The 16306-nt window shown below is 35.6% G+C and overlaps 1 protein-coding gene across 3 annotated transcripts in view; it reads right to left on the minus strand.

Moving 5' to 3' along the window:
* LOC127658766 (neural cell adhesion molecule 2-like) overlaps positions 1 to 16306 on the minus strand; it is a 250492-nt gene that overhangs the window by 18677 nt on the left and 215509 nt on the right. For all 3 annotated transcript variants that reach the window (XM_052148260.1, XM_052148259.1, XM_052148261.1), the window contains exons 12-15: positions 14802 to 14975; positions 11589 to 11708; positions 10581 to 10702; positions 3835 to 4009 (exon numbers count right to left, since the gene is read on the minus strand). In XM_052148260.1, the coding sequence (XP_052004220.1) occupies positions 3835 to 4009; positions 10581 to 10702; positions 11589 to 11708; positions 14802 to 14975 (591 nt within the window). The remainder of the gene's footprint in view (positions 1 to 3834; positions 4010 to 10580; positions 10703 to 11588; positions 11709 to 14801; positions 14976 to 16306) is intronic.

Below are 16306 nucleotides of genomic sequence, written 5' to 3' on the forward strand. Positions count from 1 at the left end.
CACACACACACACACACACACACACACACACACACACACACACACACATGTTGGTCTACCTATCATTATGAGGACTTTCCATAGACATAATGACTTTTATACTGTACAAACTATAGATTCTATCCTCTAAACCTAACACAACCCCTAAACCTAACCCTCACAGAAAACCTTCTGCATTTTTACATTTTCAATAAAACATTGTTTAGTATGATTTTTAAGCGATTTGAATTATGGGGACACTAGAAATGTCCTCATAAATCACATTTATAGCATAATAACCTTGTAATTACCAGTTTGTAACTTACAAAATTGTCCTCGTAAATCACAAAAACACGCACACACACACACACACACACACACACACACACACACACACACACACACACACACACACACAATCAGATGCAAATGTACTGTATGCATGTGCTGACACAGCTTCTATGAATATATCACATCTAATTGGGCACATCCGGATGAAATTTAAATATCATCTGTCAATATCATGCCATTTTCAGCACAGCCCTTTTGGCCAGTAAGCAAGCATGGAGACAATCTTGTTTATTGAAATGGACCAAAAAGCATGAAGCAACACTTAACACTCAATCATTCTTTATTATAATTGATTTTTATTTCTTCCACATTTTAGAATAATAGTAAAGTCATCAAAACTATGGAATAACATAAATGGAACTATGGGAATTATGTTGTGACTAAACAAAATCAAAACTGTGTTATATTTTGGCATCTTCATAGTCACCCTTTGCCTAGAATTTGCAGACATGCACTCGTGACATTTTCTCAACCAACTTCTTGAGGTATCACCCTGGGATGCTTTTAAACAGTATTAAAGGAGTTCCCATCTATGTTGGGCATTTATTGGCTTCTTTTCTTTATTAATTGGTCCAAGTCATCAATTTCAAATATATATATATTTTTTAATTAATTTTAGTTTTATGATTAAATAAATTAATATGGTGGCACAATTATATTTTTGTCTACAAAACTAATTTCAAACATTTAAGCATACACCTTCAGATCAAAAGATTTTTAAGATCATGAGAAACATTTCAGTCAAGTGTTTCAAAAGTTTTAACAGGTAGTGTATATATACAGTATATATCTATGAATCACATTCTGTAGATGGTTTTCTATGGAACCAAGGTTCTCATATACATAGACAATAATTAACTTTAATTTACATAATTAACTTAAAATTATTATTGTGAGTTTGTACGCAGGAACGCTCAATCTCAAATCAAGGATCTTACTTCCAGACCATCAGGAACATGTTTCAATGTATTCTGTGGTACAAGTGTCTATCTACAAATTATAAAATTCCTGGGCCATCAGTAGCATATGAAGTTACAGCATAAAATAAGTTAATTTGAGTGCATGAACTGATCGAAAAGAACCACTGTACCCAAAAATTAGTTACGTTCGTACATTTTATTTCTAATCATAATGTTAAAAATAAATTGTTGACATTCTAGTTTTTACATGGACATGAGCAAATGCTCCACTTAAATCCCAATGTGGATCAGTAAATCTAACAGATTTAAAATTGACTTATAAAAACAAAAGGTCTGATATTGTACCAGACTCTTTATCAAACTATATCTAAATGGCAAGTTGGTGGGGTACATCTTCTGCAAGGACATACAACTGTAACAAGCATATCAGAATGATCCAAATTTACAAATAAAACCAAATTAAAAATTTCAGCATAATAACAGTAATATGTAAACTATCAGGGAATCATAAAATTAATCCAATGCCAGGCCAGTGTGAAAGTTCTCTCTAAATTGTTTTCGCTATGCATTTTACGGTACATCAAATTGTGCTCACAGTTAAAACAACTCTCCCATCATGTGGAATTTTTTTTTTTGAGGCAACTTAAAACACCTTACAATGTCCTTTGGCTATTTGTTTGAACAGAAGCTAAGAGAAACAGACAAACATTTTTAGTTTTTTGTTTGCTGTCGCAGTGACTGAGGTGTCTGTAATTTAAGCGTTATTTTAAGCCGATAACAAAAGCAAGATCTGAGGCTGGAAAATGAAAGCTATCCATCCACAAACACTGTGGTAATGAAAGTTGACATGCAATCAGCCAAGCTCCTTAAAATGTGTTCACCCTCAGAATCGTATGTTTAAAAATGATCATGACAAGTGGTTTTCAAAGCACTCTATTGAGCTGTCATGCTCAGTTCTCCTGTAGCTGATGCCCTCAGTCACTTTCCTTAGTGATCCACATTGCTATGGGTGTCCAGCACACTGTCCTTGATGTAGCTAATGGCAGGGCCAATCATTCTCCCAACTGGCTATATATAGTCTCTGATTGGTTGTTGAACTTAGCTGCTTTCATCAATCACCACAGATGAGCTCTTGAGACCCAGAAACTCATTAGAAGCATTCTTCTAAAAGCATGTCCTCTTTCTAAAGAGACCACAATTGTGCCTGTATTCCAAAGAGGTAGTTTTGGTATATAATTTCACAAGTTTTTATTCATAAGTGTTAACAGGTTAATTGCATGGTCATGTGTCTATTTGGACCAGTGGAGTGTGAAATGAGGAGGCCATGACACCTTTCTGTGTTTGGGGAATTGTGATGTCAGTAAGAGGAGACACAACAGGGGCAAATTCTTGCAGAATCCTCCACAAAATCCAACAACATTTCAGAATGTTACAGTCTTGCACAGGGAGCAGCAAAGTCATGTCTGACTTATCCGTAATCCTCCATAGAACCACCTTTTGTTGCAGACTTACCCTATATGGGGTTATACTTTTACACAGTTTAAGGTTTCAAGGCAAATGGAACATGAATCAATACTATTTTTGTTTTATTTGTTTTAAATAGTATTCTTTTTTGTGATAGAATGTTTAAAAAATCTGTTGTTAATGCATGACTTTAATTACATTTTGTCATACAACCAGTCAATTAAAAAGACACACTAAACTCTCAAATTCTAGTAATTTTCGGTAATTTTTTTTACACTGCTATTAAATAAAATACACAATAATTACTACTTGCTGTTGATTGGCTGTATTATGATTAGAAGTAGCCTTGTTTTTCTCTAATAATCAGCAAATCCTCCATTAACACTGAGATGCAGCTTTAATTCAAGCAAAGTGGCCATCAACTGGCCCCCTGACAACAACCATTCAGCCTCTATTTAAATTAACAGAGTTATCACTATTAAAACCAGCTCCCAAACAGGCTTTTGGTTAATTTAGACAAAAAAAAGTGAGGATCCCTAAATGAGTGAATGAGTCGTGAACTTAGTATTTACAGTAGTTTGACCGATTCCACCTGTTGGACCAAGATGATTTGCAAACCAATTGCGAACATAATATTCTGTCATTATCCCTTCAAATGAGTTGTGTGAAGAAGGGGCATGTTAACCAATATCTGTTGGACTTTATTATTTTAGAAAGATGAGTGGTTTGCAAACTAATTTAGCTCATTAATATTAATTAATTAATAATTGTTGTGTTCTGTTTTTCTAATGTCAATTGTATTCTCATCCCATTGTATTTTGAGGAAGCACTGGCTCTTTTGTGTCCTCAGACAAAATGCCACTGAGTATGACATAGAAAAGTTACAGTGTGTTGGTTACACCGCACGTTTCATCTCAGATGCATGAGCAGTACATGAGCACTATCAAGCGTGGGTGGCGTGCAAGTGTGCTGAACTGTAACAAGCACATAATTAAAAGAGGAGATATCTAAGTTCAGCTATAGATATTGTGAGTGGATGATGAAGTGCAGCAGGGAATCAGACTGAACTTACTTTGCTAAGAGATTTAATACTTTGGATGTGTTGTGGAAGTGCATGTACCTGTGATATCGGGCTTCTGCGGCATGGAGAACTTCACAAATGTGGGTTCAGACAGGCCTTTGACGTTACGGGCAGTGATCTCCACTTCATACTGCGTATTCCACTGGAGCGGTTGAAGCAGCACAAAATCATTAACACCTGGAACCAGTTTTGTCATCCACTGTTCTTCCTTATCCTGCACAAAACCACAAGTGTTTAAGAAAATGTATACTGTATGTGCAAACAATATACAACTGACTTTTCTTTGGGGCACGTATAACTAATTTCAACAATTCTCATTAGACTGTCATCTGTGAATGACATGTTGGTATAACTTGAAGCAGAAGTTGTTGTATGAGAATGTTCATGGGTTCAGATCAAATGGTGAATGTGACATATTACAAGATATACTTGGTGTTTGTGAAATGTTGAGATTGATTTTCAAAGGCACTGGCATGTCTCTCAGTATAAATATCCATGACCTTTCATGCTTGTGCAATCCAGATTCAGTACAAGTAATTTCCTGCAATATTAAGATGTAGCTGTTTTAGGGAGGAGGGCGGGGCCGGGTCGTGATGCTGCACACCCGGCCCTTAATCAGGCTAATCAAGCCCTCGATAGGGATAAAGGCTACTGGAGGGGGCAGTGCGAGAGAGAGTTACGGGCAGCTGCCCAGAATGTGTTATTGTTTGTGTCTTTTTGTTTTATTAAAAGCTTATTTATATTGTTAAGCCGGTTCTCGCCTCCTCCTTTTCACTGAACTTTGTTACACTAGTGGTCCTCACCACTACCATCCACCCCAATGGAGCAGCCGTGGCCATCTGACAGGGGATGGAGGAGCATGGCCGCCTGAGTGCGGAGGAACGGCCGCCGACCGTGAGGGGAGGAGGGGCTCCTAGCCGAATGCCTGGAGCGGTCAGGGCTGCTGCCAGGGGCAGAGGAGACCCCAACCGTCCACTGAAAATGCGGTGGGGTGTTCCGTCTGCCAGGGGTGGAGGACTGCCTCCGATCCGCCCAGGGAGGCGTGGCTGTCATCCACTAGAGGGTGGAGGAGTGGCCGAGGACCAGGCTACAGCATATCGGAGAACTGGCGAGAACATTTTTCTCTCCTCTCTCTCTCTCTCCCACTGTCACTCCGTGTTGGCTTTTACCTCTCATTTTTGTTGTTGTTGTTTTTGTTGTTTTTCCCTCCCCTAGTCTCCCTCCCAGGTCCGAAGAGGCAGGGATGACCTGCCGGCAGGTGGGGCATTAATAATACAATTTCACTCTAAGCAGCCAGTATTTATTTTAGTCAGACACATCTACATGCAAATGCTGTACAACCTATTATGTTTCATATACTCTAGCTCTCTCTGTCTCTGACAAACCTGTGCCCTGTTCTGAAGAAATTCTGTGCCCTTTTCACCAAATAATCTTTCAAATAATTTTAATTAAATCCAATATTTATATTTATAAAATTATCATATTGTCTACTGATTCTACATGCATCAGCAAGCCTCTGTATAAAGTCACAGCATAAACCAATGCTTGCCTTTTCTCAGCCAAATCTTTCAAAATTGTCACAGGAAGAGAGTAAATAATAGAATTGCAGCTGAAAGTGGCTTGACAGGCCATCTGCTTCTTCTTCCTTAGAGCAAGAGACAAGAAAGAGATGCTTTTCTCTAATTCTCAAACCTTTCCCACACATAGACAGCACAAATACTTCAACACATCCATTACACCCTTTGAGTCTTCGCCTGCAGAGCGTCTGAGAATGAGTGTGTTTAATATAAAGTGTGTGTGTGTGTGTGTGTGTGTGTGTGTGTGTGTGTGTGTGTGTGTGTGCAGTTTATGTTGTTCCACCGGCTAAAATTTTGAAACCAAGCCTACACATGCTGCCTTCAAAAACTCATTGCTTTTATATTTTGACATTTTCAAAATGCCTCAGCTCTTTAAGAGCTAAATGGTTGAAATTGCCTTGCACATGCTGACAGTCCTTAGGAGTGCTGTCTCCCCAGGCTTTGACATCTCCATTTCCTCTGTTCTCACCTCGATATGCACAGGGAATCAGAGAGAGAGAGAGAGAGAGAGAGGAGGGAGAGAGAGAGAGAGAGAGAGTAAACGAGAGAGTGAGAGATAAAAAGGAAAGAGGGAAGCGTACAAATAGAAGAGAGTGAAAAGATGCCAGCGGACACTATTAAGGAAGCGGGGCATCAACAAACAGAGTGAGACAGTCAGATTTGACCAAGTAAATGAGGAAATGCTCAAGCCCATAAGGAGGAAAACAAACAGAGGGATTGTGGGAAAGACTGAACAGCCCAGATGCTCAGCAGGGCTGTGGTGAATCTATGGATGTGCTAGAGAGGCAGAGCTTGACAACATCCAGCATTCTGTAAACAAGCTGTGTGCCATGGCAAACTCCAGACACACACGGAACAAAGCCTGTTGCATTACACAGGGCTTTTTAGGCCCCTGATACCCTCAAGGGGATCAGTGTTCACTCCAAGAGAGATTTAATCAAAGTCTTGTTGTTGAACAGTCTAATTTTATGCTATAAGCAAATATTGACTGCAAACAATTAATGAAATAGCATTGAAGGAATAGTTCACCTAAAAATACATAACACAATTTTTTTTTTTCTCTCAGGTCCATAAAATATGGATATAAGTGAACGATGACCAGAATGGAGTTGGGGTACTCGAGTTCGGACACACACACACACACACACACACACACACACACACACGTTGGTCTACCTATCATTATGAGGACTTTCCATAGACATAATGACTTTTATACTGTACAAACTATAGATTCTATCCTCTAAACCTAACACAACCCCTAAACCTAACCCTCACAGAAAACCTTCTGCATTTTTACATTTTCAATAAATCATTGTTTAGTATGATTTTTAAGCGATTTGAATTATGGGGACACTAGAAATGTCCTCATAAATCACATTTATAGCATAATACCCTTGTAATTACTAATTTGTAACTTACAAAATTGTCCTCGTAAATCACAAAAACACGCGCGCACACACACACACACACACACACACACACACACACACACACTCATCAGTCAACCAATATGCTTAAATGTTACTACGGATACTACCGTTTAACATAGATTACCGAGGTGCCTGGCATGACGAAAACATAAAGACAGGTATGTAGCCAATGTACTATAAACAAGGCAGTTTCGCAAGGCACGGAACCTGACAGTTGGTAAAATTGCACATGCCATTTGTGCAACCAAGAATGTGCTCGCATTGCGGTTTCATCATGATTAGGAACTTCAAATCAGGAACTTTACTGAGTCACACACATCATGACAGTTTACTAAAAACAATATTCTGAAATAAAAATTCTGAAAAATAGTTTTAATATTGTTTCTTAAGGCATAATGTATCCACATATGTAGGCTTCCGTAGTCTCTTATGGTCCACGCAGTGTTGTAAGCTTGAAATGGTCCATAATAGCTTGATGAATTAACTAAAAATAAAATAAATTATTGCTAAACCAGAAAGCAGCTCAGATAAACAGATAAACAGCTCCTAATTATTATTGATTTACTATTTTCAAAGCATTAAAAGCATACATTATAAAATGTATTATTTAATGGCAGTGTTTGTGTATGAAGCTACTTCATGTAACGAGTTGAATTTAGTAGGTTATTACATTTCTATTTTTATTAATACGTTTTTTATTACGTTTTTATTTTATTTTTTACCACCGGGTAACTTATGGACATATTGTTTTTAGCCTATATCTTTGACACTTTTGAAGGACAATTCTGTTACATTTAAGACTCAATATTATTATTTTTCATGTTTTTTCATGGCCCTAATATTAGCAGTGGGCTTTCCCAGTGTTTTTGGATGTAACATTTGCAGTCAAATCATGAGATGTTACTTCTCAGTGAGAGTTAATTATGACTGTGTTGACTCATTTGGTATGTGTTTTCCCAAACCAGACGGCAGATAGAGACTAAGAAAGAAATGTCAGCATTGACTATTATTCCTTTAGATAGTGATAATTATAGATAAAACTAAGCTAAATTGAAAGGACAAATTCAAATGTAGTAGAAATAAAAACTAAATAAAAATTTGAAACAATAATAACCCAGTTTGCAATGACTAACACAATTTCACTTACTTTAGTCTATGTTTGTTTTTGTCAAGTTTTTATAATATATTGTTCAATAATATATAATAACAATAATAATATGCAAATAAACAATACATTGGATTTTGAAGCTGCTTTTTGTATTGTCTTATCAAGGCTTAACTCCTCTGCCACAATTATGTTGTGTTGATGCCATATGCATGCACATGATTTTAATGCATTGCCCACATTTGATGGTTTTCCTTGAGTGTGCCATTTAAATACTGTTTGTGTGTGTTTTTGTAACATTCACTGATGTATGTTTACATGTATATGACCAAAAGAATGTACAATTATCATCATCTTATTTATTGACGTGTGTTGTGTGGTTAAAACTTGTCCTTAAATAACTTAATTGTTGTCACTTTACATGCATGGTATGAGGTAAAGCAGAAAATAATAGGTTATCTAACATTCTTTGTCTAGGAGTGCACACTAGCAAAGGAAGAGGAATACAATACATTTTTCATTTATTAAAATACAGTTTGACGGATTAGATTTCTCATCTCTTGTTGTGCCTAAAATATATGGCTACAGCATGGTTCAGTGGGTTGTTAAAATAAGAGAGTGCGCAAGCTTCTTATCACATTATTTATACTTGCACTATTAATTGTGGGTAATTTAGGATCTGTGTAACTAAGGGATTTTTACAGGGGAAGATTACTATTATTGGTATCATTGTTTTGTTGATGACTTATTGAAAACTTAAGAATGACATTGTTTGGAATATTCCATGATTTTCTATTTAAGATTGTTTGTTATTTATTGTAAAATGCTTAGAAGTTTATTTATTGTTTGTGAAATTGTTGTGTTATCCCTGTTAGAGTAAAATGTGTTGGACCTGCTTCCTGATGCCTTCCTGAAAGTCATTAAAAAAAATTTCCACAGATTCAATATTTGCAAACTATAGTTTTGGCAAGTCGTTTAGGACATCTACTTTGTGCATGATATGAGTAATATTTAAAAAAATAGTTTACAGCAGATTGTTTGACTTTTAATTGACTATATCACAATTCCAGTGGGTCAGAAGTTTACATACACTAAGTTAACTGTGCCTTTAAGCAGCTTGGGAAATTCCAGAAAATTATGTCAAGCCTTTAGACAATTAGCTTGTTATAAAAGGTGTACTGAATTGAAGGTGTACCTGTGGATGTATTTTAAGGTCTACCATCAAATTCGCTTGACATAATGGGAAAATAAAAGATTTCCAAATGCCTGAAGGTACCACGTTAATCTGTACAAACCATAGTAGGCCCTACTCAAGTATAAACACCATGGGACCATGCAGCCATGTTGTTTGGTCATGTAATAGGTTATGTTATTAATTTGATTTAAAAATGTAATCGATTGACAGCCCTAATATAATATAATATATATATATATATATATATATATATATATATATATATATATATATATATATATATATATATATACACATACATACGCACACACACATACGCACACAATATCTGTCTTTCTAATAGAGTTCAACAGAATACTTCAATGCACACTGGTCTTTTCAATGAGACAACCCTAGAACAGCAGAAAAGTGAGAGCATCTCATGTAGGAATTAGGTAAGCACATTTATATGCATGATGCAGTTTGTGCTGGTGAAAAAAATAATAATTCAAGGGGCAGGGGCTCAAAAGATAGATATGTATTTTCACTGCTCATCACCAAATCTATCGCCCACTCATCTCTTCACTGCGTGTTTACTGGAATAACATCCTCTGCATTCTAGCACAATCTCATCCTCTGCTCTTATGAACAACAAAACTGCAGGATGTGGTTCAATAAGTACTTTACAATTTGTTGTGCTGGACACAAACTAAATGATTATTTTTACCTTTTCAAGTGAAGTCATGATAAAAAGCAGGAATAAATCATGCCTGACATTTGGTAAATGCATAAATAGATGCGTTGCTATTGCTAAATATGTATTGTTTAATTAACACACCCTCACATGAAAACATCTGTATGTTTATCTTTGTACCACAAAAAAGTCACCCTGGATACACTTTGTTCTAAAATATCTTATAAAGCTTTGGTTATCTTCAAATCTCTTATTCTATAACTGTAATGCCAATTTATACAGTGGTGTCCAATTTGCATTTTTCTAACTGAATTCAACATTTTTAATTACAAATTTGAGCAAAACTTTTAATTGAAAAACTAACAAGAATTAGTTTTCTTCATTATATTTCGTGTAAATCCTGATGATCCATGTTATCCCAACATAATTTGAAAATGATCCAACTAGCATCATGTGGATTTCAAAGGAGGCAGGGAAATGTGATCAATGATCGATGTCACAAATGTGCAAGCATTTGATTTGTCACCTAGAAATAGTGCAACATTTATTTTTCATACGTCATCATTTATCATCAAAATCCTAAAATCCTAAAATCATCTGTTTATTTCAAGGTTTATATGAACAAAATATATATATTTTCAACGTGGTCTCAGAATCTCAGAACCCCAGTGTATATTCAAAGATCACAGAAGCTTGACAACACCCTTCAGAAGTGATGTGAAAACAGATACAGATACTGCTCAGATATTTCCCTAGTGAGAATGCACTGGTTCAGTAGAGGCTTCAACAGCAGATAACTCACTGTTTTGTATTTGACAATATATTCCAGGATGGGCATTCCTCCATCGTCCTGCTTGACCAAGCCCAGTCGGTAAGCCTTCCCCACCCCTCGCTGCCCTTGAACGGACGGGGGACTAGGCTCTCCTAAATATCAAAAGAGACAGAACAACTGATAAATAACCCACACACATATTAAATGTTATTATTAAAATTGGATGTTCTGCTAGCGAGTGGTCTTCCAACAGCATTAAAATTAAAACTGGTAACAGTTCCATTTGTTAATATTAGAAAACAAAATTAGTTAACATAAACTAAAAATGAACACCACTTTTACAGAATTTGTTAATCTTATTTAATGTTAATTTCAATATTTTCTAATGCGTTGTTAAATTTTAAATATTAGTTAAATGTTAATATTAGTTAATGCACTATGAACTAACAATGAACAAATGTATTTTTATTAACTAGCATTAACAAAGATTTAAAAAATACCCTGTTTATTGTTTGTTCATGATACTGTACCTAATGCATTAACATATGTTAACGAACGGAACCTTATTATAAAGTGTTACCAAAAAATGTCATCCAAAAATGAAAATTATTTAATTAATTACTCAACATCATGTCGTTCTAAACCTGTTTAGGTTTTTTTCACACTGGAACAAAAAAAGAAATCTTAATCAACCCTTTTCCAAACAACGTCAGTTTATAGTGACCACAGAGGTCAAGAAGTAGTCAATATGATTTGTGCGCTATATTCCAAGCCTAAGATTTCAGAGTTGCAGGAGAGGGGAAGATTATCAGTGAATAAAAAACACAAATTTTAAACTGTTTTTCACATAAAGCTATCGACAGCTTGTTGTATGGAATTGAAAAGAGCTGTGTTAAGATTCTTGTCTTTTGTGTTTTACTGAACAAAATCATGTCTTTCATGTTTTAAATGACATAAGGGTAGTAAATAATTACTTTTTAAAGCTTTTTAATTTTTGGGTGAACTTTGTCTTTAATGGTCAGAGCAGAGGACACTCACGTATGGGCAAAGTCTGAAAGCTCTCTGTGCGACTGAACTCCCCATGACCTTTTCCGTTCACCGCGGCTACTCGCACCTCGTAGGTCGTGTTGGGCTCAAGGTTAGTGAGCAACACGAATGCTGTGGGAAAGAAAGAGAGTGATGGAACTTGTTCTAATATATAACATACTAAGTACCATCTGGTCACCTAAATCATATACTATGTTTCAAATTATTGCTGTCGAATAATACTCTTGGCCACAAGCCTTTTCAGCATTATTTATATTAGCTCTGAGTCCTTTAAGTTGTCAGACTTACGCATCTGTTTATCTAATCTGTCCTTAAAGTTCTCACTAACAATTCTTGGTGTTGTGGGTTAAGAAACATTTACAGCAATGTACATTTAGGTTGCACTGCAATTGAGTTTCTCTTCACGTTTCATTTTTGGCCCTTAAAGACTGCTGTAGACTTAAAGTCTGGGCAAGGGTTACACAGCACAACAAAAAATAATGGTAAGACTTTCAATGAAGCATGTATTTATAATGCATGCATAATCCTTATAATAAGCCTTATAATATTTTGTATTGTCTCATAAATAATGGTAACAACAGTAATAATATGACTTACCTATTTGTGGTTATAACTTTTAAGATTACGGTGCATTACAACACACAATGAAGCCTGTATTTAGAGCATTATAAGGGTATTCTTAACACATTGTAATGTATGCATAATGCCTTATAATAAACATTCTTGTGACTTCGTACATTCTCAGGACGCAAATGAGTAAAAAAATCCAAAATTTACAGTACCAGTGCCTAGCCTTTAAGAGAGCTGTTACTTTGTTCATTTTTTTGTGTTTCCTCTGAGGCCAATGTTCATTTTAATATAAGAAAATTTAAGCTGACAACTATTTTACATCTGAAATAATGTTATGTGGTTTTGTTGATTTTATTAAATATTACATTTTTTAAGAATTACAATAAAAATGTTCAAAGCAAATGTGCTTTATAAACACTTCATAATATCTTATGGCTGTTTAAAAGAAGATCTACTGTAGCTTTTATTACTTTATTTAAAGCAGACAAAGACCACTAATAAATTATTATGACCACACTGTGAAGTGAAAACATGGATTCGAATGACTTTGATTAAAATACTGGTAAGAGTAACTACAAAGAAGTATTAATGGAATGAATGCACAAGGTTAACAAAGTGCAAGGAGCCGACTGACGGATAAAAAGCAGAGAGTGACAGAAAAATACCCCAAGGATCATTTATTATACCATGTTATTAATGCCTCTTTTTGGGTGGAATCAAAAACATGCTCATTTCATGTATGTATCTTTAAATGCAAATGAGCTGCTGCTCCCCGCTCCCTTTCCGGATGAGAGCTGTGCCTTTACAGCTTGTGCTTCGGATACTACAGCAACAACAAATAAGAACCAATGTGACTACCATTGTAAATACCGGAGTTCAGCCATATATGTATGAATACAATCAAAGACAATGGTAACTGACAATAAGCGTTTTTGGGTTAAACATTTTTTTTTAAATAATGACATAGATCTGATTTCCATGAATACAATCAGAGACAATGGTAACTTTAGCTGCATTAGCCATGGAAACAGCTAACAAGCACATTCAGAAAGGCGATTGCAAACATTCACAAAATATAATGTGCGATACTTACATCTTCAAATATTTTCGAAAATCCTGCTTTATATTGACACTCATTCACAAAGCAGTCCGGTGTAAAATTATTTGCACAAACAAACAAATTTTTTTATGTTTTGGGGCACATTTCCTTCAAAAACAAAACTTGTCCTCTGCATCTTCAGTGGCTCTGATGCCGGGAGTACATGAAGACTCTTATGTTAACTTTTGCAGCTAACAACAGAACACTTATGATGCTTACGAAGCTGAGACATTATTCTTCTCACTTTATCTGCTCCAGCGCAGAAAAATGGCGGACTGGGTGTAGATCACTCAGGGGAGGATCTATAGGGTGGAGTCCGTCACCAGTCGTTGGCGAGGCCTGCTCTAACGTGATGTCACTTCAGAGCAGAAACGAAAACCATTCATTTCGACCACAGTTTTTGATGAATAGAAATATACAATAAGAAAGAGGAGTGGGTGGACTTTCAACATTGTACACACACTGCCGACACACATTTATGTACAAAAGTGAATTTTGCATAGTCGGTCTCCTTTAAGGTTATCAATCTAATTGTCAAACTTATCAAACTAAAATGAACTATTTGTCTATCTGACTGACAAACAAACATTATGTCAATCAAATGAACAAAAGTCTTATTACGTAGACGAACGAATGAAACCTGGGAACTAAAATTCTGAAAATCTTCAATAAATATTGGGAAAATAATTGTTGTTCCCTGTGTCCCCTGGGTTTGACTGAAGCTCTTTTTTTAGTTAGAGGCAGACATTGAAGTAATAATCCCAGAAAACTTGAAAAAGCCTTTTGGATGTTCACAAGAAGACATTGCATTTGCCATTTGACTTAAAGCGGTAAAAACCACTCATAAATTGTAGGAAGATATTATGCAGGTTTTTATCTTAAATTAACTATGTTAAACTTTTAATACATTATAACCTAAATTAAATATGAATAAAAAGTGGTGTTGATCATGTGTTATAATGCAGTATACTCTTACAATTTCACAATCATTTATGAGAAAATACAACATATTATAAGGTTTATTATTAGCCATTATGCATACATTATAATGCATAAAGAATACCCTTATTAACACAATTTGTACAGCACATGCCAGATCTTGTGGGTAAATTCTGAGTGCTAGGTTGTGGAGGATGCAGCAGACTACCACAATCTGTCAATTCTGTAATCCAAGCACCCAAACCAGCACTTAAAAACTCTCAAAACTCTTAAAAACATAATTTAATTGATTACTTTTGTTACCATTCATTGAAAATTCGAATTTGCCACTTCATGATTTAAATGAAAATGAAAAACCAAAAGAATGCATTTGCTTCAACTTTAAAATTGATGGATAATTATTTATGAACCAATTACTTTGAACCTGAGAGCCTTATTGTGGTTTTGAGGTATTTAATCATTTAATGCTCTATAAATATTCTAAAAATGAGCTATTCAGGAATTGAAGAAGAAAACTTTTTATCTACTATTCATTCAATGGTTTAGCAGAGACATTGATCAAACAAACTTCAACAATAGACAACCTCTGTACTTACTCTGTGTCCCCTGTGATTTCACATCCTTCCAGTCTTGTAAACTGATGTCTTTGTATTTGACCAGGTAGTGATTGATGGGTACGCCGCCGTGGGAGTCTGGCTTCGTGAAGGTAACCGTCGCCACGCGCTGGGCCACAGAGCTCAGGCGCACAGAGTAGGGGTTTGAGGGAACATCTGTGACAGAGAAATTATGGGTCGGGGTAGAGAGAGTAACAAATGCCACAGTATCTGAGAATATAAAAGGGGCTGCACGTGTGTCTGTGTGAGTGGTGGAACACAGTTATACAGCTGCTTTCAGCACCTTGCAAACCAAATTCTCTCAGGCTTTTAAGCCCACAAACACACTCACTCAGAACTACTGTAACAGTACAACACTCTTATTGGTAGCTGACAGCTTTATCAAATTTGCTTAAATATTTAATGGAATAATAAAACAAATTATATATGTCATTATTTATTCACCCTTGTGTCTTTTGAAACCCATATGATTACATTTGTATTTATTTTTGGTATACAAAAGGAGTTCCAAGTTGCTCTTCTCTTCCATTATATTAAAGTGACCTTGTCTATTAAACATGATGGTGCTTTTTTGTCCTTTTTTTCAGCTTGACAGCCCTTTGTCCTCATTCACTTTCATTGTGAACCATCCAAAAAAAAAAAAAACACTTTTGCCTATTTTGAAGATTTACACACTTAAATTTCATAACAATAATTCATCAAATTGAATTGGTAATCTTTAACAAATTTAAATGAATAAAACCTAAAATATTTTTTAAGAACTTTAGATACAATATTAAAAAGTTGTTTATTTACTTTTTTTATTAAAGATTACTGTACTTAAATAAATGAATGGAATGTTTTTTTTAAATTGCATTTTATGTCATTTTATGGAAGCAAACAGCTCAGATATTGTGCTGAACTTCTCTGATGGTGTTCCACAGAAGAAAGTTATCCAGGTTTGTGGCATGGTCATGTGTCTGTCTGCGGGAGAGACAGGTGTTAGAGTAATTACAGCCCAGGTGACGAGCCTTACTGCTTCCCTCTCCCACAGACAGACACATGAAAATGGGGGTGGGGCGTGTTTGTAATTGGAAGTGATGTCATTCACAATCGACTGCATTTTAGAGCACCTGCCTCCTTACTGTTGATGGCCAAGAAGGAGATGTGCATTTGTGTACATTGTTTAAACATTCCACTAAGGATGGGAAATTAAGCTGAGTGAAGCTCTGATGATTTCTGCTGAGTGTTTCAGGAAAAATTTGTGGAGTGTCGAAATCCATCCGGTGGTTGGTCAAATATAAAGCAGTCATGAACCGGGGTTCGCAAATCTGTTGGATGGAGCGCCTGTTAAAGTTTTGACCCATTATGCACAAATAAAAGCCTTTCAATGCTAGTCCATTTTAAGCTTCTGATAATATGATTCACACATTAAAGTGTGGCAAATATTTCAATAAGAATGAATATGATTCAAAGTAATAATAATAATAATACATAAATAAGACTAA

This window comes from Xyrauchen texanus, chromosome 18, assembly GCF_025860055.1.
Source record: "Xyrauchen texanus isolate HMW12.3.18 chromosome 18, RBS_HiC_50CHRs, whole genome shotgun sequence".
In the NCBI taxonomy this organism is placed as follows: domain Eukaryota; kingdom Metazoa; phylum Chordata; class Actinopteri; order Cypriniformes; family Catostomidae; genus Xyrauchen; species Xyrauchen texanus.